Source organism: Sander lucioperca, chromosome 1, assembly GCF_008315115.2.
Source record: "Sander lucioperca isolate FBNREF2018 chromosome 1, SLUC_FBN_1.2, whole genome shotgun sequence".
NCBI classification, from domain to species: Eukaryota; Metazoa; Chordata; class Actinopteri; order Perciformes; family Percidae; genus Sander; species Sander lucioperca.
Genome location: NC_050173.1, coordinates 34,485,204 through 34,509,170, shown reverse-complemented (window position 1 = coordinate 34,509,170; position 23,967 = coordinate 34,485,204). Strand labels below are relative to the sequence as shown.

At 41.1% G+C, this 23,967-nt stretch overlaps 1 protein-coding gene across 5 annotated transcripts in view; it reads right to left on the bottom strand.

Moving 5' to 3' along the window:
- Nucleotides 1-23,967, bottom strand: part of spock1 (SPARC (osteonectin), cwcv and kazal like domains proteoglycan 1) — a 107,600-nt gene that overhangs the window by 36,443 nt on the left and 47,190 nt on the right. For 2 of the 5 annotated variants that reach the window (XM_031319403.2, XM_031319404.2), the window contains exons 3-5: nt 18,860-18,868; nt 11,958-12,003; nt 978-1,058 (exon numbers count right to left, since the gene is read on the bottom strand). In XM_031319403.2, the coding sequence (XP_031175263.1) occupies nt 978-1,058; nt 11,958-12,003; nt 18,860-18,868 (136 nt within the window). The remainder of the gene's footprint in view (nt 1-977; nt 1,059-11,957; nt 12,004-18,859; nt 18,869-23,967) is intronic. The other 3 variants (XM_031319405.2, XM_036007640.1, XM_031319406.2) reach the window with 2 other exon arrangements.

Sequence of the window (23,967 nt, the reverse complement as noted above, 5' to 3'; positions counted from 1 at the left end):
AGTAAATTAGTAAATATATGAATAAGATCCCAGGTAGTATAAAAAGTAAAAAAATAAAAGACATCATTAAAAACTGACCCAAGTAGCCAAAATGAACAGAATACATTTTCCATGTAAATCTAATTAGATTTTGTCTCTTTCTGGTTACTGAGACTACGCTATTTAAATGTATTTCATGTTACCCTTGGTAATCGCAAGTAAACAATATTGCACAGGATTTCAGCCCACTACACCCACGTTAGCTTGTTAAATTCTGCTAAGCTGCAAGCACAAACACCAGAACTGACATGTATGCTACTGTGTTCTGAAGAGGGGAATCTTTATACCACTATCTCACTGCCCACTTGTTTAATCTCAAATTCCAATTTCCGTGTTAGCCTACACTAACAGACCATGATGTTAGTACTGCAGCTAACCCTGGAAAGAGCTCCATGTTACCGACTGCTAGCTTTGATCATCCTGTGTGCATTCGCCATGCTCTATCTGGTTCAGACGACGAGCTGTAAGCTTAGTTATCTCTCTCTTCCACACTGACATCTCTGCACACAACCTGAGACAGGGTGGATAATTAATTGTGCTAAACACTGCTGTATTATACCCGCTGTTTTATGGGGTGTGCAGCTGAGACAGCCAAATAATTTAAACTCAGTGTAAAGTAATGCTACAGTCTGTTGTGGAACATCAATGGCTGGCTATCAGATCATTTACAGTATTTCACATTAAACCTAGTAATCTGTGATGATCTGACACTGGATCTCACTATTATAATACAAATAGATCAGCACTGAGAGCATTATAGCCCAACAGCACAAAGATAGAGTTACAGTAAATCTACAGTAAATCAGATTTGTCAAATTAGCTGTAACAACAAGAAAAGAATGGTTACAAACTTTTGACTGCATGTTGGCTGAAGCTATTTCTTCCAGTCACTAAAAAACCCTCCCCACCCTGATGAAAATGATGTTGCCCAAACTCACCATCCTGTACTGTCTTCTTGGCTGAGCTAGGGTGAGCTTTAGTTCCTGGGTCTCCATATCTGCTAGGTTCGGCCTCTCGTTCTAAAGAAAGACATAAAAAACACATAATAATTACAATAGTTCATACATGCTTAAAAGAGGTGAAATACCTTTATCTGCGTTAAAAGAGAAGATCGATACCATCGTTATGTCTGTGCATTAATGTAGCTGAGGAAACAACTAGCTTAGCATAAATACTGGAAGGAAGGGAAAACAGCTACCATGGCTGTGTCTAAAGCTGCAAAGTGACACAAACATAGATTTTCTCGTCTGAAAAGAATAATCATCGCAGCATCATTACAAGCACAAAAAAAGTAGACTCAGCCAAGGGAAAGTAATGGACCTATCCATCTTGATACAAAAACACTAATCCATCCTCCCTCTTACACACACACTGCATAACAACATCCCATATGGAAGCAGGCCAGTGGTGGCAGAGCCTCGGGGTGGGAGCAGAGCAGCCAAACACTGAGGTACAGGGAGTTTGTCATGTCTGTCTGTAGGCTGTGACATTAACACCCTGAGATGATTAACTCCCAAACTCATCCATCTCTTGTATTTATCAGCAAGCACGGCATTTGAGCAAGGACTGAACATGTATATATAACAATATATAATGACCAGGAAAAAGGAAGGGTGTGTGTGTGTGTGTGTGTGTGTGTGTGTGTGTGTGTGTGTGTGTGTGTGTGTGTGTGTGTGTGTGTGTGGCAAAAGTTAACTTTGTTTTTTGTCAATACCCCTGCTATTTATTATTCTTTCCTCTCTCGATCCTCTTTGCCAGCCCTCTCTCCTCCTCATTATTGGATGACTTTCTAATCTCTGAGTTATCCTCTATGCAGACATCTCTCAAGTCTCTCAAGTACTCTCTGTAGACCTTGTGTATGTATATCTGTGTATCTCCTCCCTCGAGACTCTCTGATGCCACTGTCACTTTCACAAGCTGGCATTTAGCCTGAGGGCTTGTGCTATGATCGCTGGCAACGGCTGTCTGCTCACTCACATCCTCTGAAGTTTATTTATCCTAGTTTACAATGATCATCGGAGGCTTTATTGTCTATGGGCAGGGTTGGGGAGTAACGGAATACAAATAACGGGATTAAGTTTATAAATACAAATATGAGTCATTTTTATCCTCTAAAGTTGTTTGAAATTGGTGGAAAAACTACTGGCCCGATTTTCATGAGCATGGGCCAAGAAAGAACCCATTAATTTTGGAGCAGATCCAAATCACGGGGGATACACAAATTATTGTTTGTTTTCGTTAACATTGCAAGATAGGGCAGGGCCTTGCGGAGGTCTGGGCTCTACGAGGGCCCCTCTAGTTTGTTTTTGTTTTATTTGGTCTAAAATTCCAGGCTGTTCTCATGAACCATTTTTACATATAGCTACGAAAATGAATGCACTGTAATTCGTATGTATTCAACAAATTTATTGTTCTATGCACCACATTGACTGCTGCTGTATAAGAGCGCTCTGGACCACGTAGGAAGGAAGTCGGGGTAGAGGGGTGGGTCATAACAACACAGTGCTTTCACTGCAGAGCGGAGTTCACTTCCCGAGGAAAGACTTTAACCCAGGAAACACGTGTTCGTTCTGTAGGTGTGTTTTAATCCAAACCACAATCTTTTTCCTAAACTTTACTTGTCGTTTTGGTGCCTAAACTTAACTGTTGTCGCCGCATGAAGCTTACTTTTTTTCGGCTAAACTCAACTGCCACAGCCCCTGAAAGGACCGTAATCTCATGGTGCCCTGTAGCACAAAGGGCAATATCAAAACACACATACAATCACACACATTCAGCTGATTGAGTCCCATTTATGTTAAGACTCAACACTGTGAGCGCTCACTCCTCTGAAAGACCAAGATAAGAACTTAGCTGAGCGTCATTGATATTGAGTCGCTTTTTATGATGTGGCCAACAAGCCATTAAAATCAGAGCAGTAAACAATGTTAAAGAACGTCTGGAGACCGAGCTACAAACCCTTAGCACATTACACTGAAATGAGATATTTGTTCTTGCTCCAGCTCACACTGCATTTAATACACAGACCTGAGGTGCTCACTGTTGTTTGTTGTCCAATCTGTCTCTTTTCTTATCAGTTTCTCTCTTTCTAATTCTCTTAGCTCCTCCAGGCGCAGATCAAAGATGGTTATGTGAGAATGTATTAGAAAGCAGTGACCGAGTTTGGGGAGATTAAAGATGGACCGGTGAGGGATGGGAACAGGCAGACAGTGTATCTTCAGAGAGATAGAGGCTTAGTGAGTTGGAGAAATAGTTGATGAAAATATATAACAACGACGGATATTCTGCTGGGAAAACACAATGTCACGTCTAATCAGGCTGATTGGCAATTTGGAAGCTCCAGATTTCCGCGGCTTTGTTTGTGGCTGCTACTGCCGAGCCAGAGTTCATCACGAAAGGCTTCTGTTTCAGCTGCCAACATGGCTCCCATGGCAACCACTTATTCACTACGTAATCTAATTAGGCAAACGGACAGGATTGGTAAACACCTGAAAATTGTGAACTTAACTTGTATTGTCTTTGTCTCTCGGTCTTTGTCTGTGTCTTCTAAACATTGGTTGCCAGTTTGACTCTCCTGTGGTCCACTGGACTGGCTGTGATTATGGGGCATTGCGTGCCATGCCATTTGTAATCCTCCCTTTGAGTCCCCTCCCTGGATAATGTATTGCTATCACAGCCTCACAAATGTGTTGGGCATACCCATACACAAGAACCAAGGATGAAATAGCCAGAATACTGATTCTAACATTGGTCTTGCTGAAAGAACAACTGTTATCTGCTGCCAAGGACTCTTTCTTCCTTCTTGTCTCTGAGCTCGGGCTTAAAGGCCTTTTCAAGGCAACTCTCCAACCATTATAGATGGGACCAAGCAGAGAAGAATGCAGATGTAGCCAGTTTACATGGCTAGAAAAGCAGTCGGTTCTTATCATATAAGAGCACAGTTAAAGAAGCAAAAAGCTGTTCATGTAAATGACAAAGTGTGGCTATATAGTCACTTCAGCTTGTGTGAGCGAGTGTATTGTATTGAGATTGTTTGACAGCAGGTATTTCTGCCTTCTTGTAAAAGTAAAAAGTAAAAGTAAATATCAGGACATGGCTGATATTTTAGTGACTATAAAGGCAGCCTCTCTCACTCCAGATTGCTGTTTTAGTCATTCACAGGTTGCTGGAGAGCGAAATCAACAAGTGTATGAATGTCTGTGTGTGTGTGTGTGTGTGTGTGTGTGTGTGTGTGTGTTCATATTCCTTTTGCCTCAACAATTTAACTAATTTTAAACGCTTGAAATAAATATCAAATAGGTTCTCTTGTGAATGTTTTTCACCATTGAAGCAATTTACTTATATTTTAGTATCTTGGCCCAACGCCTACCTGAACTTGGAAAAGAAAATTCTGGAGGTTTCAACTACACCTCACAATCTTTGTTAGTTCAGATGTGATTTAAATTGGTACACAGAAAGGCAACTGAGCAATCTCCATTCGCTTTGAAAGGTCCAGCAAAAGAATATAAGTGAACCTTGAGTTTAGATTATTTTTCAAATTTCTTTGAAAAAAATTCGGGCAAATTTCTTGTCTTTAGTTTTAGTGAAATCACCTTATTCGAAATTTGTAATAACGCAAATAACTAAAAATCCAACCTTGGAACATAATCTTATTTAGCAGTATGTTGTGTGTTTCACTATACATGTTTAGGTAAAGAGTATTTGAAAATACGACCTTATCATTGTTTTTTCCCATGAGCTCTAGACAGTGATGGACTGGCCATCTGTAATTTGGGCAAATGCCAGAAGGGCCGGCCCCTATGGACCCCTATGGGCCACTACTGATAATTTGTCTTTGGTTAATTTTAGTTATTATTGTTATAGTTATTTAAGTTATTTTATGCATGCAACCACAAATATTCAAGATTGTACTGCGGCAAAGTGAGTGGAAAGATACACTCGGAAGGCAGAGTTACTAATTTCCAAGCTAGGTTATTGACAAAAATAGGGCTGGTGTGTTGCAAATGCCAGGGCCGTTTTTTGATCCCAGTCCGTCACTGGCTCTAGAGCACCATGGGTAAATGTCACTATTTGACAAAGAAACGCTGAATGAGAGATTGCATAGAGTTACAGAAGCTAGTGGAATGAAAGCTGACATTGGGACTTGGGGCTCTCTATGGTAAAACCCAGCTGTAACAACAATACATAACTTCTCACTCATTGGTCCTGGGCAGTGAGTTGGTGCACCATAAACATGAAGCCCTGATCTGCGTACAGCAGATGCCTGTTTAATCCACCCACGGGGCGAGCTGGGCTGCCTGGGACAGAGGCCAGTGTCACCCCCACACACCTACCTCCTTACAGAGCTATAGAGCATTCAGCATTAAGCACAACATGTACAGAGGCCTAACAGGTTAACCATCCATGACTGATGGACAGGTCAACAAGCTGTCACCATGGAAACAAATTCATGTTGCGAAGGATTCTCCAATCTGTCCTCACACGTGATGAAGACGAGAATGGCTGTAACATTTCAACACATTCTCAAACCCAACTCCTGGCATTCGGCAACTGCACTTTTTAACACTCTGGTTACCCCTTTGGCATAATTTTTTTAACGTGCAGGGTAGTTTGACTTCAACATGGGGTTTACGTTGTGAAGTCAAACAAAACTACTTGGTTAGGTTTAGGAAAAGATCATGGTTTGGATTGAAATAAGTAAGTTTGTTACGTAACTTACATACATGATGTTGACTTTTGGTTTCACACGGGACACAAACAGCAGTCTCCTGGTTGAAAGTCCTGTTTGTTGTTTGTCGCCCTTTATCATCTTACAGAGCCGTGATCGAGCATTTTCTCTGAGAGTGGATGTGTGTGTGGGTGAGTTGCCGTGGATGTGTTCACATTACAGTTAGTTGTAAGCCTGGTCCGTTTCATACAGATGCAAAAGGGGGCCTTGTGCGACGGTATCAGACGCTGACACTGATCAAGCTGCTGTATTTGACGAGTTGGGAGTGAAAACGGGTTGAACATTTAAGTACTAGGTGTAATTCATTTAATGACCCTTTAATATCACATGTTGTGCATTTTGACCAAAGGAGAGGGGAGTGTCGTTTCAAGAAATGTAATGAACAACAGGCAAAGTAAACTTCACAGTGCTGTAGTATTATTATTGAAACATAGATATTATTACTCTATTCATAATTAGTCTGTATTATTTATGAATCCGTTCCACAAATTTAATTTGAATATTTTGCAAAGCAAAAATCAAACCCAAGCAAAAGTTTCATCATATTTTCTTATTCCAGCCAAATGCAAAGTATGAAATACTTTAATTACATAATTATATGTAACTTTCCATCTTAGCCACAGAGATCTGACTAGCTAGAAACTGGAGTGGTGGCAACCATGGATACTGTCAGCTCTAGACCTGAATGAAAAGATTCCTACTGAGTTGCTGTGACATGGTGGAATTGTACTTTCTGACAGATGAAGAATGTGTAAGTAGAGCTAGAAGTTGTGAGTCTTTCTACTAAAGATTCCCTGAAGGGCAAAATAAGCTGATGGATGAAAAAAGAGAAGAGACGAGACTACAATTACACAGGGGGAAGGTGATAATAATAACCAAACCTCGTAAAATATTAATCAAATATGGAACGACTAATAACTAATTATGTCAGGCTTATTAGTGTGTGTGTGTGTGTGTGTGTGTGTGTGTGTGTAAACGTCACTGTGGTATGTTGATTCACAGTCACACATTGTTCATCATTATGTAATTTCCATCTGATGAACTCAAAAGAAAACTCTGGAGAAACAATGAACAGAAACGCAGGCGTAGATGGCCCGAAAGTATGAAGAACAAGTGAAACTGATGAGAAAATTTAGAGAAAGTGAGGGTAATACATGTTTAAAGACATGGCAGAAGGGAGAGAGAGCTCTGTGACTGCAGTGAGGGAGACACACATAAAGCAGGGTTGCAGGGCACACTGTATTGCTGCATTAATATATTTTGTGGGAAGCAGCATTATATATAAGATTCTCAGTTTGGTAAATTGCCTGCCAGCGAAAAACTGACAGAAAACGTAACCTCTGCAGGATGCTAAATTTCAAAATAATTTGCATGTGAGCTTTGCTTATGCTTATGTGGTATGTGTTCCTATGTTGCTACCACCCTATTATATAAACAATGTGGAGACAACAATGGGAACTGGTTTATACCATAAATGTTAACAGAACCAAATGTATTCACATATGTTGCCGTGAAAGCCATTCTACCCACACCATACTATTTAAAAGCATTAATAGACATCCTGTCATTTAAAATGCACTTACAGTATTACCTACATCATGCACAGCTTCTCCAGCAGTATATGTGGTGGTGGAGCTTCTCAGAGCGCAAAAAACATTTCAAAAAGGATGACCAAATATGTCAAATGATTTTCCAATTTAAAAACAAAACAGGCTTCATCATCTAAAGGCAATTATCAAACCTACTGTCAAATGCAAATTACATAACTTCCATAAAATTAAAATAAACATAACAAAGTACATTACTCCACAACATCTGCATCTAATATGCAGAAACCCAGTGTAAAATAAGGCTCTAATGTTGTTACACATTGTTAAGTCTCATGAAAGCCATTTATACCAGCAAAAACACTCATACTACTGAACCTACAAACAAAAAACAGAAAACAATTATTTGAAATCAGGCCTGTTGTCACCAAACAGATACATGAAAACAGAGTCACACAGAAACCAGACTAAATGCAAAACTAAATCAATAGCCCAATCCTGACATGTTGATATTATCAGTATACTGATGAGCTGAAACATATGTTCATTCCAGCGAGGCAAACTAGTCTTACAGACTGTAGCTGATTCTAAAGTTTTCTCAAATTCTGTAGGATTAGCGTGGATTCAAATACATGTTAATAACAGCTCCACAATAAGCTATAAATCAACTGCTGGGCCTTATTAAGCCACAAGACGTCTAGAAAACACATTTCCCACTGGTGGATTTGATCGCTTGCTGTTCGGTATCACCAACAAGTAATTTGTGATCCCACTGATTTCCATTCATTAGATGCTACAGAGGGAAGCATTCATCGCAAAGTGATTCACCAGGGGACTAGATTCTCCCCCATCAACCTTCCTGCGGCTGATTAGTCTCCAAGGGCGACCAGTGACTCATTAGTCAAACTGAGATCAGCAGGTGGTGACTGATGATGCTATCAACTGTATTGACCACAAAGTGCTGTGGTAAACACTTGTAATGATTTTTTTTCATCAAAACAAGTTTGTATTGTAGCTTTGTTTAGGAAAGGGATTCAGGCATTTCACATATAATATCCCACTTTTATTGAGAAGCCTAGCATGCTGACACTGGCTGGAGTTGAAAAGGTTAAGATAACACTTTTGAGTGTAATGCCTGTAGTACCAGCTGGGTGAAAATGGGACCCACTTGAGGCAATTCAGACACAGCAAATATCCCCAAAGCAGAACAGATTGTCTGATTGATTCCCATTATTTATTCGCTGTCTAATTGTTTTGATGTCCATTACTCCCAGGTGTGCCGTTTGTGTGGGAGTAACTGCACTGTGCATAGCAATGTTAGCAGCTCTGCAGCAGAACACAGCAAAAAGAAGATAGAGAATAATGTTTTTATGCATTCCCATAAAGAGTCTGATTGGCACAAAGCTGCTCTATGCTTCAATTACATTGAATGTCTCTCTAGAGGAGTGCACAGATGCCACATTCTTAAGAGGACAAGTCACCTCACTGTGTCCTGTCAAAATGTTGCAGTGACTCACATGCATGAAGTGTACAGTCTGTGGTGTAGGCAATGTAAAAGCCTAGAGACATTTTTGAGAAGGAAAGGGCTTCCAGGAAGGATTAAAAAAAAATTCTTAATGTATTAAATGTTGAAAGAAATTCTACTGTGAGCGTCTCCGGCCACAGTGAAAGGATCACTATGAATAATTGCATCATGTATTTTATTTTCATAGCTCCGGCCATTATTTCTATTGGTTACAATAACATTGTACTCACCTAAGTAATTAATGAAATATCTTGCTGAAAATTGTTTTAATGGGGCAACAAACACGAGTGGTCACACAGGCACACAGGTTGAAAAAAAAAAACCCAGGTTAGTAAAACGGTGAGGGGACCTTCATTGTCATGGTTACGGTAGTAATAACAATGTGGTTTAGGTCAGGGAATGATTGTGGTCATCATGCTTTAAAAAAAACAATGACTGTCGGTTGGAAACTGGAAACGAACAGTCGGATGTTTTGTTGACTCATCCAGGGTGCTGTGTCTGTCAATCTCTGTAACTTTCCAAAACCGACAATCTGACCTTCATACCCACTTCACACAGGTATCGGCCAGTTGTGTGGACGTTTGAATTCCTATCTTAAGCTCTCTTTTTTATTCTTTACACAACTGTTACTTTTCATGCTTTCATGTAACACTATGATTTTTTTCACCCACCTTGGAGTGTGGCTTGGAAAAGCTATAAACAAGTTTTGTAGTTCTTTTATATCATAACCTGACCTTTACTTTGGTGAGTACAATGTCATTTTAACCAAAAATAAATCCCAAGTTGTAATAAACTGAAGTTTTTTCTTTAAAGACAAGACATCCACACAGAGAAACATAAAACTGGCAACTAAAGGGTGTCCTCTTGTTGGAGTGTGTCCAGTGAGTGTCCTTTCCCTCTGGTTGTTATCGGTCCATGTTTTCGTCTCTGGAGTATAATAAGGAGTATAGTTGAAAGACATTGTCAAGCTGGATACGACTAAAGATTTGGCCTTGGGGGGAAACAAATTAGAGCATCCATGTTTGGGGAACAGTGTTTCATCCACATTAGGTGCTCTACAGCAACATTTGTTTTCTGTTAGTCCATCATCGTTTGAGCATCTAAGTCAGGCCTCTGTACATGTGCTACAACTGGATTTTGGTACAGAGGATTCCTCCATAACATCTGATGCATGTAAGTCCCTGGTTAGGAGGATGAAGCTCTGTTTACTTTTTCTTAATTCTCACTCAGAAACTAGAGTTTCTCTAGAATTTGATGTACTGTGGCGAGGCTGTTCTCATTCAGTATCCACGAGGAGCTGGCCCAGATACTCCTGCTCAGCAAGTCTTTCCCTGAAGAGTTACAGTTACTGTGCTAGATATGCAAAACCAAGCCAGTACAGTACAAACTCAGTGGTAGAAAGATTTAAAGTCTGTTATGCTGTTCAGAGAGCTGCAGTCCAATAAACCCCCCAAACTGTGTGTTTGAGTAATATGTGTGTGTGTGTGTGTGTGTGTGTGTGTGTGTGTGTGTGTGTGTGTGTGTGTGTGTGTGCATGCGTGCGTGTGAGAGTGGGAGCGAGAGAAAGCAAGTGTTTGCAATAATTGAGTTTAGTCAAGAGTTACTAGGGCTCTAAGAGCATTACACACTTGAGTGTGATGGATAAAGTGGACTTGGTGTTGTTGCCATAGTATGTCCATGAGCAGTACATAACTGTAAAAAGTAGCAGCATTTGGCCTTGGAAAAACACACACACACACACACACACACACACACACACACACACACACACACACACACACACACACACACACTCACACACACACACACACACACACACACACACACACACACACACACACACACACACACACACTCACACTCACACTCACACTCATACTCATACTCATACTCATACTCATACTCTCACACACACACACACACACACACACACACACACACACACACACACACATTCCTTAAGTACATTCTAAAAATTATGTTTCCGTGTATCTTCTAGAATAACGTACGGTTGTACAGCAGATGGTTTGCACTACTTCTAACACCTAATGAGATACAGTTTTAATTGAATCATATGATATTTTTTTGTATTTATTACACTACCTTGAAAGCAGATGGCTGCAATTTTAACATGTAAATTTGTAAAATCCAGCATTATTTTCTGTTTGTTATGTGTTGGATTCCTACTTTGTCTGTTGCTTTAAATGGGTTGTGACAGGACGCAGCAGGTCTAACATTACTGTAGAGTACTGTAGAGTACTGTAGAGTATTTTAAACTTCAAACTTTGACAAAAAAAGGAAAAACGGAAGCAGAATGTGGAACTACAGTGTTTTTACTTTTGCTTCGTGTCTTTCTCTTTTGGCGCTCATCAATGTCCATATTCATATGAAATAGAGAATTAAACTTTCAAAAGAAAAACATATAGAGCCACATTTTGCAAATCTCATTACAATGTACGATGTATGAAGGAAACAAAGATGGATAACCTTTACTTAAATTCAAAGTCTTCAAAGTCGTTTCATATTGTTTGAAGATAAATGAGAGTGAAAGAGCGGGACATGTTCAGCAAGACTAATTAAATGTACCTTCAGTTCTTTTAAAGGCTGCTACAATTAACTTGAAAGGAACAGAAAAATGAGCAGTCCTTTAAGGTCTTTGTCCTGCAGTAATGATGGCCGCATTAGCCTCTGTGTGTAAAATACTCTTTTTTTTTTTTTTTAGCTAAAGAAAATTACCCTCTTTGAATTGAGGATAAGTGCATTACAGGAAGAGACCAAATGAAGATTTCTACTGATGCACCATACCTGCATTTTGTCATCATAATTATATTTCTGTCAGTACCTTAGTTTAAGGAATGTGTTTTTTAAGTTACCTTTCGGAAGTTAAGGAAATGTGTCAAACCTCTCATTGCAACAGTTTTTCTTTTTTTTATACAGTTTATCTGATTTCCTCATTTAGATCAGGATATATGGTGTCTGATCACCAGTCTTAGTACCTGACCAAACATCCAATGCCAACTACAGACACAATTTGGTCCATACTCTTAGTACTAGATTTGAGATCCACCTTCAGTATGCATTAATGTAAACATTAGAATCACACACAAACAGCACTCACCTTGGTCCAGAGACTTGGCAGGAGCCCAGCTTTTGAAGTAGTCATCCTGAGTGGACACACAATGCAAGAACTGGGTTATTAAAAAATAACTCAAAGCCAAGAATATCATTGAATTATTTTCAGACCACCAGAGAGAGAACAGTCACAAATACTAAACCAAACTACTGAGAAATTGTGCCCTTATTCTTCTCCTCTTTTGTTCTTTCACAGTAGACAAGAAAAATACACTGAGCGGTAGGAGCTTGTTTGGACAATAAGAAATAGGACACACATGTTCAGAGAAACCTGCAGGAGACACACTGGGGAGTAAAGAACATCACATGCTCCAGTAAATAATGGCTTTAACTAGGACAAAAACATTTAATGTCATGGTCAAAATGGACTTCTGCTCTGGAAAAACATTTCAGAAAGTATTGTAATTAATAGGGAAAACTGACAGGAGGAAAAGAATGATTTTAAGGAGGTAGTGTTATGTTTTAGATGCTGGGATTTTTCCAAAATCATACTTGAAGAAGTGCATGTAATTCTTATTGCTCAGTAAGAATAGTAGTCTACAGTCATGGAGAAAGCCTCTTCAATTGGAAATATAAAAACAAAAACAAAATTGGCTTGTCTCAGCTAAGCTCAGTTGAGAAGAGGTTTGGATGTATTAAAGCAGCCATATTATGCTCATTTTCAGGTTCATAATTGTATTTTAAGGTTGTACCAGAATAGGTTTACATGGTTTAATTTTCAAAAAACACCATATTTTTGTTGTACTGCAGTGCTCTCTCTCACTGCTGCAGATCCTCTTTTCAGCTGGTCTCTGTTTTAGCTACAGAGTGAGACCTCTTTTCTTCTTCTTCTTCTTCTGTACTATGTTTGATTACACTTGCACATGCTCAGTAGCTCAGATGTAGATCATGTCAGCTAGCTAGCTCCATAGACAGTAAAAGAAAGGCTGTTTCTACAACTTCGGTCAGTTACAAGGCAGGATTAGCTGGGGGACTTCTAAATGAGGGCGCACATGGAAGTAGTTCTTTTGTAGATTATGGTGAACTTGTGTGTGTTGTAGCAGTGCTTTGCTATTGAGAACGAGGTAGCATGCTAGCGTTAGCATGCTAACGCTACGAGCTAATGGTTGCGGTTAGCCTGCCGTGCCGATTTTGAACAGCTCACCCAGAGACTGAAGGCAGGACACATTCAGAAACCGTATCTCACTCTAAACAGCATGGATGGATTTTTTTCAAAGTTTGTATGTGTGTGGAAGCACCAGAGACACAACATAACACCCCAAATCCCAGAAAAAGTGATTTTTTCATAATATGGGCACTTTAAGCCAAATACACTTTGATTCAATGGCTCTATTCAGAGCAGATTACATTACATTACATGTCATTTAGCTGACGCTTTTATCCAAAGCGACTTACAATTAAGTGCTTTCAACTGTGAAGGTTCAAACTCCAGACCACAAGTAGTAAGTGTAAATACATTAGCTTTAAATAGGCAAAGCTACAAAGAGACATATGAAAGTGCAGGTTCGAAAGTGCAAGTTTTTTTATCCGAGGTGTAGTCGGAAGAGATGCGTTTTTAGCCTTCGGCGGAAGATGTGTAGGCTTTCGGCCATCCTGATATCGATGGGGAGCTCGTTCCACCATTTGGGAGCCAGGACATTGAACAGTCGGGATTTGGTTGAGTGATTAGTTCTCCCTCGCTGTGAGGGAGCAGCCAGCAGTTTGGCTGATGCAGAACGAAGTGGGCGGGTTGGGGTATATGGTTTGACCATGTTCTGGATGTAAGCGGGTGCTGATCCGTTCGTGGCCCTGTACGTCAGTACTAGTGTCTTGAAGCGGATGCGGGCCGCAATTGGTAGCCAGTGAAGAGAGCGGAGGAGAGGTGTAGTGTGAGAGAACTTGGGGAGGTTGAAGACAAGTCGAGCCGCTGCATTCTGAATGAGCTGCAGGGGTTGGATGGCACATGCAGGCAGGCCAATCAGGAGGGAGTTGCAGTAGTCTAGACGTGAGATGACTAGAGCCTGAACCAGGACCTGAGCCGCCTTCTGCGTTAGAAGGGGACGTATCCTTCTGATGTTATGCAGCATGTATCTACACGATCGGGTGGTTGCAGCAATGTTAGCAGTGAAGGAGAGTTGGTTGTCAAGTGTTACACCCAGGTTTCTAGCAGTCTTGGTGGGGACTACTATAGAGTTGTCAATTGTTATAGTCAGGTCTTGGGTAGGAGAGCCCTTCCCTGGAAGGAAAAGGAGCTCAGTCTTGTCTTTCAGATGGTGTGTGGACATCCAAGAAGAGATGTCAGTCAGACAGGCCGAGATACGTGATGCTACCTGAGTTTCAGACTCAGGAAAGGAGAGAATTAGTTGGGTGTCATCTGCGTAGCTGTGATAAGAAAAGCCGTGCGACTGAATGACAGACCCGAGAGAGTTGGTGTACAGAGAGAAGAGGAGGGGACCCAGGACTGATCCCTGAGGAACCCCAGTTTTAAGTGGGCAAGGTTCTGAGCTAGACCCTCTCCAGGTTACCCGGTAGGTTCGGTCTGCCAGGTAAGATGTGAGTAATGAGAGCGCAGAGCCTGAGACACCCAGATTTCGGAGTGTCGAAATGAGGATCTGGTGGTTCACTGTGTCAAAGGCAGCAGAAAGATCCAGAAGGATGATAATGGAAGAGAGAGAGGTTGTTCTAGCGATGTGAAGCTGCTCAGTGACAGCAAGGAGGGCAGTTTCTGTTGAGTGGCCAGCCTTGAAGCCAGACTGGTGGGGATCAAGAAGATTGTTCTGGTGGAGATAGGTAGAGAGTTGATTATAAATGGCACGCTTTAGAGTTTTAGATAGAAATGGAAGAAGGGAGACGGGTCTATAGTTATTTACATCAGAGGAGTCGAGTGTTGGTTTTTTGAGCAGTGGGGTCACTCTTGCCTCTTTGAGGGCATCGGGGAAAGAGCCAGTTGACAAGGAGATGTTGATGAGATGGGTGAGGAAAGGAAGGAGGTCCGGAGCAATGGACTGGAGAAGGTGAGAAGGGATAGGATCCAGGGGGCAGGTGGTTGGGCGGGCAGAGGTAATCAAAGTAAGAATTTGGTTTGGAGATAAAGGGGTGAAAGAGGAAAGAGTACTGGAAGTGATGGATGGTAAGGTGATTTCAGGAGGTGTGGTTGAGAATGAAGAGCGTATGTCATCTATCTTTTTTACAAAGTAGTTGACAAAGTGGGTTGGTAGGAGGGAGGAGGGAGGAGGTGGACTGGGGGAATCTAGGAGGTTAGAGAAGATGGAAAAAAGTTTTTTGGGGTTCGAGAAAGAGGATTCAATTTTGGTTTGATAAAAAGAGCTTTTGGCTGCAGAAATAGAGGCAGCGAAGGAGGAAAGAAGAGACTGATAGGTAAGCAGATCATCTGGGTGTTTAGATTTCTGCCATTTCCTTTCCGCTGCCCGTATAGTTGATCTTTCAGCACGTACTGAGTTAGATAACCACGGAGCTGGGGAGGATTTGCGAGCCTGTCGTGAAGTAAGAGGGCAGAGAGAGTCGAGAGAGGAGGATAGAGTAGAGAAGAGAGTGTCTGTGGCATCATTGGGAGACATGAGTAAGAAAGAGTCGGATGGAGGGAGGGTTGATAAAGTACATGCCGCCAGAGAAGAAGGAGAGAGTGAACGAATATTACGGCGGACAGGTATGGTGTCTATGGTTGGGAGAGCGGGAGAGAGTAAGAGATGAAGAAATGGTCTGAGGTATGGAGTGGAGTAACAGTGAGGTTGGCTGTAGAGCAGTTTCTGGTGAATATGAGATCTAAGTGGTTGCCAGCTTTGTGAGTGGGTGGTGAAGGAGAGAGTGAGAGGGCAAAAGAAGAGAGAAGGTGAGAAAGGGAGCTAACTTCTCTGTCTGGATGTTGAAGTCGCCCAGAAGTACCAGCGGAGGGCCAGTTTCAGGGATGTTTGAAAGAAGGACATCCAGCTCCTCCAAAAACTCTCCCAGAGGACCTGGTGGGCGGTAGATAACAATGATGACTAGTTGTACCGGATGGGTTATGGTGACAGCATGAAGTTCAAAAGATTGTGGAGTGAACTGTGGCAATGGGTAGAGAGAAAATCTCCACTTGGGGTTAATGAGTAGGCCTGTCCCCCCGCCTCTACCAATAGGTCTTGGTGTGTGGGTGAAAGAGTAGGCAGAAGAAAGGGCAGCAGGGGTGGATGAGTTGGTCGGTGTAATCCAGGTCTCAGTGAGAGCAAGGAAGTCAAGGGATTTCAGGCTGGCAAAGCCAGAGATGAACTCAGTCTTGCGAGTGGCAGACTGGCAGTTCCACAGGCCACCTGCAACAAGGTGTTGAATGTGTGTGGAACGGGTGGGATAGGTAAGAGAGGTGGAGTTGCGGAAATGTTGCGAGCTAATGCGTGGTTTGTAGTATCTCCGAGAGGAAACACGGACAGGAATGGAGAAGCAGCACATTTCCAGATGAAGACACCGAGCAGTTAAGTGAGATAAAGATAAGATAAGGATAGGGTTAAGCCCACTTAGCCTCCCACGGAGACTCCTGCGTAGACTCCTTTGTCTTTGTCCTCCGAGTCTTCGTCTGCTGAGGCTGCCGCTGAGGCTGCCGCTTCACGCAATTGCCAACATTAAATACAAGGAGGTGATTGGTGTTGGCTACAGGTGGGGAGGCCACACCCTGTCCAGCCTGAGACATCTATTATTGTGTAAAGCAAATAAAAAACACATTATGAAAAGAGACACGGCTTAAACATTGTTGTTTAGTGTTACATGCATATCACACATATACTATAGGTGTAAGAAAATATTGGTTTATAGTTGTTGCTCAGCTTATAGGTTTGGTAGGTGTGTTTCAGCTTGCAAGACATTTTATATTATCACAACACTGTTTTACTATACTGTCATAATAAGCACTTATATCTGATTACATCCACATTACAGTGTCTTCTAAACCATTTATGAAATGTTTAAATACTACTTATAAATGCTAAATAGAGGAGGCTAGACTAAAGTGTTACAGAACTAGGTTTGCACTGCAAGTATTGTCTAAAGTGTTTCCTTTGCAACGTGAGCTTTACACGCCCACACACAAACACACACACACACACACACACACACACACACACACACACAGTGGTGGTGTCTGCATCTAAAGTAGTGCTCAGAGCGAGGCATATATGTGTCAGCAGGGAGTAAGCCTGTGTCAGTGACACTATGTGAACAGGGCAGAAAAAACATGCTGGTTTTGAAAGCAGGATCTCTACCTCCTTTATTATTGAATTAAAGAGAGAGTAAGAGTGAGAGAGAGAGAGAGAGAGAGAGAGAGAGAGAGAGTGAGAGAGAGAGAGAGACATAGTGTCAGGGTTTTGGTATTTTGTGGTGTGTCTTATTTTTGTAGTCGGTTTCTGTTCTGTTTTGCTTGGTTTCCTGTTTTATTTTGTAGTCTGTCTTGTCTCCCTTGTCTTGTCTAGCTTTCTTCCTGTCTTTGTTTGTTTCCCGCCTTTTTTGATTGTTTCCACCTGTGTGTCACCTGTCCCTCATTAGTCCTCGTTACCTGTGTATTTAGTCCCTGTTCTGTCTTTGTCTCTGGTCGGATCATTGTTTTATGTTGCGTGTTTGTGTCTGGTTTTGTTCCTGTCAGCACGTCGTAGCCTGTTCTGTTGTTTTCTGCCTGCTCCATTTTTGGACCGCCTTTGGTTTGCTCCTGTTTTTGTGTTTAATAAATCCTCGTGCTCATTACTCCTTCGCCTGCTCTCTGCATTTGGGTCCACCATCCTCGCTAACCATGACACATAGAGGGAGAGACAGACGGAGAAAGAGACAGAGGGAGGAAACAGTCCACAGAAAATGGACAGCTGACCCACTCATCCAGTCCTTGTTCTATAAATGACCACTGCCGGTATTTAAGCCAATACAAAAGTTTTAAATGATGAGATGAAACCTAATTAGCTTCTCCCTTAGGTCCTCACTTCACTCATGTCCTCACTGGTTTTTTCCTCCTATTTTATGTCCATCTCCCCTGCTCTGTCTCTATTATCAAATTATCCTTTATAGCTGTGAAGGTGCAAAGTAGGATGCTACTGTTGCAAGAGTTATTTCTGCAAAGTTCTAACTGAGGCCTGCATCATTTAATGTAAGGCCAAGTAAGACAATTACTTGCTGATGCTTTAAAAACTCCATTCTCTCTCTATTGCTATACAATATGTACACAAAATAGTTAGAGGCTGCAGAAGACAAATCAACCATATACATATAATCATCCATATAAGGCCCTATAGGTCAAACTGAACTGACGCTCCTAAAAAGACGATTGAATGAGTACGTCTCATCAGGTTCTACATGTTACCAAGAAGTTCCATAATATAGACTTCAACTGACTCAATGAATCCCCGGTCGAGACTGTAATTGATGCAAACGTAATGTTGAATGTCATTATTGTGCTTACTAAATCATCATTTTGGGAGCATCAATTCAGAGTGCAGGAGTCTTTTTTTTCCTTGAGATTATCATCCTTTCATATGAATTTTTGCTCAGAGCAAATACATTTTGATAACACAAAATCTGAAAACATGGTGTAAATGAAACAAATGAGTTTTTTGTGGAAAACCTCCCTAGGAGAATAGAGACTTTTAAAGCCTATGGTTTGAGAATAAATGAGATGAACTACAATCAGTACGGGTGTAATGTGCAGGTATCTGCATACTTTTCACCATGTTTGCTTGAAAGTATGAATATGCTGAACTAAACCATGTTATGGCTGACCAGCCACCCAACCTTCTGTGCATTTAAATCAGCAACACCTATCCAGCTCTACAACAATGCCTTAAAGTGACAAACAAACGATACAATGTCTGGGGCTTCCAGGAAGGTACTGCAGTTTGTTTGAAAATGGTATCATCAAATCACAAACACAACAGATTTACTTACCTCCGCTTCCTTTAAATGATTGCAGAGGAGAGAGGCAGGGGAATAGAAGGGAGAGAGGAGAGAAAGAAAGAAAGAAATAAAGGTCAGTGATAACGGCACAGTATGCTATGTCTATCAGATCTATTACAACCCTGTGTTACTCATTCTGAATACTGAGCTCAACTGCAGAGATTCATTTAATAGGAATCTGATTCTGAAGGTGGTAGAATGCACACACACACACACACACACACACTCGCAGCCTTATGAGATAGCCTTATTCAATGTGACATGTAATTTGAAACACATCTAGGGCAAATTGTACAGGCTTAGAGTTAAGGCACAGCATAAAGGAAAAAGAGAGTGGGGAGAAAGAAAGAGGGAGAGGCGGGGGAGTTGTGCATAGGTAGAGGCATGCGGGGGGAAAAGGTATGTGAATTTAGTGCATTTTTATTGTGCTTAAATAGAGAGGGGAGGGGAGGAGAGGAGAGGAGAGGAGAGGAGACTGATAGAAATAAGACCACAGACCCCAATTGATAAGATTTCATCCTAGGGTCCCCCATCTGATGATTACAGAAAGTCTATGAAAACCATGACCAAAATAGTCCTATACATCCTGTCATTGTATTATTCATGGATGGAATTATAGTGAAAATTAATTGTTCCACTTTATGCCGGGAACCCCCCCTGGAACCCCCTCAAGGACCCCTGGTGGTCCCCAGACCACACTTTGAGAACCACTGGTCTATGGGATTAAGGGTGTTGTGTGTTCTGAATTTACAAAGCCATGACACAGTAACTACATATTCCAAAATTGAGTTTGAAATGTATGATTTCTGTGAAAACAGCATGTAAAATTGTAACAGAGTGACAGACAACTAGACAGAAGAGATATATAAGTAAAGCTAGCTGGAGAGATAGCCACGGCTTGCCTTAGGTAATGCTGAAAGTAAATTTACTAGCTATAGCTACATATTAAAGGATTATTAGTTTTGATGAACCGACACAACATCTTGGTAATTCACGTTGTTCATCCGCAGAACTATATGAGGCGGTATTTAAATTTAACTATGATGGAGGGGGAAAAATGTAACTGACTAACTAGCTTAGCAGAGCAGTGTGCCTTACAGAGGGACTGACTGTGACTCTTGTTGCAAAGAAACATTTATAGCTGCAAGCATGTAGCCCTACTGGTTTTATGTCAGCACATGTGATATATAATAATCAGTTAATTACCACATCAAACCTCCAAGCTGGGATCAAAACCTCAAAACAGATCAAACACATCACAGTATGATACAATATGGCCAACTAAAGCAAGGCAGAGTGATGTACTAAAGTGAGTGAAGTTTTTTTGATATTGCGCCGCCACGCTTTGATGGTGATGGCAAGAATGCCGGTATGTTTGATAAAGTGTATTAGTGATGAATTACCGTCATGCATGAATCATACATCAATAATGGCCTAATTTTACACATGATCCACGATGATGAAGAAACAGAAAAAGTAGAAATTTATGGCAAAAATAGCATATTGTCAATATTTTAGGTACCTCCCCCAAAATGTCACATATCATGTTTTCAGGGGAGCTCATTACTATCAGTATTAGCCTAACTGTAACTGTCCTGTCAGCTTTTGACTCAAATGGAATTCATGCAATTTTGTGTGTAGGCTACATTTAAATCACATATTTAAATGTATTGAATTCTACATTCATTTATTGTCTACTGTATACTGTAAATAATAATAGTAGACAGACAGACAGACATACAGATAGACATACATACAGACAGACAGACAGACAAACAAACAGACACTTAAAACAGAGATTAATCCCTGTGTACTAGGGATCAAGTAAATTATTTTTATAATGGACAAGAAAGGTGAAACATGTTTTGTTAGTTAGATACAATGATGGATTACGCCATTGAAAGGTCCTCTTTAGAATCAGGTTACAGTGAATATCAGTCTGCGTCTTTATCTGAACCAGATCCAGATCTTGTGAAATAAATACACTTGCTGTCTTCCTGATTTCTGTTCCAGCTACAATTTGCAGCATGTTGGTGTTTTCTGCTGAGTTTATTTTTGACCTGCAGTTACAAACATGTTGTGTGTAAAGAGAAAGAGTTTCATCTGCTATCATCAGATAACAGCATTTACCGTGTCCTGCAGAGGACTGCAGCTAAAGTGCTGCTGCCTGAGATGTACTGTGTTTTACTAGCTGGCATTACTTAAGGTTCACAGAGGTTGCTCTGAGCCCTCTTATTATTTAATATAAGTCTAAGGGATGACCTTTCCTTGCCCAAGACCCCATTAATATTTTAAAGCACTCATCTCAAAAGCATTAACTGGCTGTTTAGCTGGATGCGACACTGACCCAATGTCATTTAAACACTTTAAAGTGATTAGAAGGAGATCAAACTTGTGTCGTTATTATCATATCATCTTTGTTGGAGGTGGTGCTGGAATTTCCAACAGTGAGTTTCACAGTGAGGGAAGTCTTTCAACTGTGTCCATTTTATGTTGTATACACTCTGTAGGAGCTTGTTGGCAAACACAAATTTGAACTGTTCGTTTTTGTTTTTTTTAGAGTTTAATTAAAACCTGTTTAAAACGTAGCACAACAGCTGTCAGTGAAAATGGGATTCCTTTTAATAAACCTGTACATGATGCAGTTTATTTAGCGCTGCCACCGTTTTAATTATGGTTAATTGAGTGCATGTCAGTGTTCAAACAGCTTTATGTCGCAGTGAGTAGTTCCATTAGACGTTGCTGTTTAGCAACTTGACGATCAAGTTAGACTAGGCTGCAGTGTTCAGACAGTCTCCCCAGAGGAGGAGGAGGGTCAGACATGTCAAAGAATGGAAAAGAGCGAAAACAACTTGGTGAAAACAAATCAGCATATCCGGTACTCTTGGCAATATGGTTACTTGGCTGCGTTGTGCTCATTGTGAACCCCAGTTTCTAGTGTCAAAGTCAGACTTTCTGTCACAACTGTAGCCAGCTTCTAATATTCATTCTTTGTTGTCTGCTCTGTTTTTCCCCGCCATGATACTAACTTGTGTCATTCCAGATCCAGCCACTCCCTCCTGCTTTGCATTGAGTCCCTTTCCCATCATTCCCATCACTTATCCTTCCACGCCCACCTGCTCACCTGTTTCCCATTTCCCTAATCAGCCATGCAGAATATATACGGCCTATTTCCACTCATTCCCTGCCATTTTGTCTCGTTTCAATCTACATATTCCAGTCCCAGAAACCTGGATATGCAAGCTAGTGGCGTGTAAAGCACTTATCCAGGTTAAGGTAACTTAGTCGCTACAGAAATGACAAATTTGCTGGATGTGAAAGAGTCAAACCTGCACTGACACAGACAATGAAAAACCTGGATAACTTTATAATTTTCAGACAAGGAGATTGATAACTGTTTTCCTTCATGCTTACTAAAAACAGCATATCCCAAATATGACTCAAAACAGATACACTAGCACACATGTAAGTGTACCCATTATTTGCACGGCAGCAAGAGGTCACTTTTTCAGAAGTGGATTGTTAAAACTGAAAGAACAGTTTCAAAAAGTCATTCACTTCTGTGAGGACCTCTTTACGTTCGTCATTCTGTCTCCTGGGTCTCCAGCAGATTGGCCCTTTTTTTCCTCTCCAGTTTAAAGTGATGGGCCTAAGATCTAATCTGATAGCAGATCCCTGAGGAAGTCTGTGACAGTAAAAGGTGGAGAAGGAACAAAATTGATTCACGGAGGAACCAGAGTGGGAATGACTTCACGATTAGCTTCTCTCAGCAGAAGTAGCCTTCACTGAACGTGTGTGTGTGTGTGTGTGTGTGTGTTTAAAATAAGCAAAGCCATGCCTGGAGTGCTGACTAAAGATGTCATAATCAGGGGATGAGGATGCAAATCTGGCCTCTCGGTGGAAACTAAACAGCCTCAAAAATTTACTGTGTACTTTATGCATTTTATTCATGGGTCTGGAACCTTGCCGAATTCCCTCCCTCATCTTTTTCCCCACAGTTCATTTCCCTCTCCGCCTCCTCCTCTCATTCCTTCCTCTTCACAAAGTCCCTGCTCTCGTCCTTAGGCTACATCCTACTTATAGACATCACTTGTCTGGGATCTGATCAGCATCATGTGAAGCTGATATATGAGCTTTGTGAGCAGAACAGAGCAGAGTGGATTTTAGAGACATGCTGCATCAGATTCCTTTACTCTTAGGCCGGCTGCACACTGGCTGCGTGGCGTGAGCATGTCAGCTGCGTGGCGTGTCCGTTTTTATTTCGGCTCCCATGCTAACAGGTTTGAGCTTGCACACTGCCTGCGTGACACTCATGCGTGCATGCTAGAAATAGGACCAACGCCTATTTTTCACGCAACACGCAAGTGTGTTGGAAGCGTTTCCAGGGAAAATAGAATACAAAAAGATGTTTATATGTAATTTTGACACGAATACATTTAATACATGAAATTTTGATGTTTGAAAGTATCTAGGTTTTGACATAAATGCAGATATAAATGTAATTTAAAAAAAAATATAAATAATAATTATCAATTTTCAAATATTGCACCTGTCAATACAGAATGAAATATTCTGTAGCCTATTTTGCCGTCAATACTGCCGACGTTGTATTTGCTGTAATCAAATCAGTATATATTTATGTTTAATATGGTATTTCATTTTATCAATGGGAAACATACATGTGTATAGAGAAGGCTAGCAGCAGCAGCGCCACATCAGACACGTTTCTGGTGTGCAAAGACATAGAAAACGCCACGCAGCGCCACGCAGCCAGTGTGCAGCCGGCCTTAGACCTCTGCAGGAGTAAGGAATGCTGACCAGTGGATGCAGTTTGGCTTCAACAACAATACTGAAGTGGAAACACCCTTCCGTTCGGAAAAGCAACACACACAACCAGAGGGAGAAACAGTAGCCTACAGTTGATGAGCCTAGCCTGTTCTCACTAGAAACGTTGTCCTCATTGGTAGGAAAAAAAATATCTGATTTGGGAAACAAAACATGGTGCATGGTGTGAAGTCAACCCAGTCGGCCATGTTTATAAAATGAATCACCAAACTTTATAACAACCTTAATTAATTTACCTAACCCAAGACTCAGAA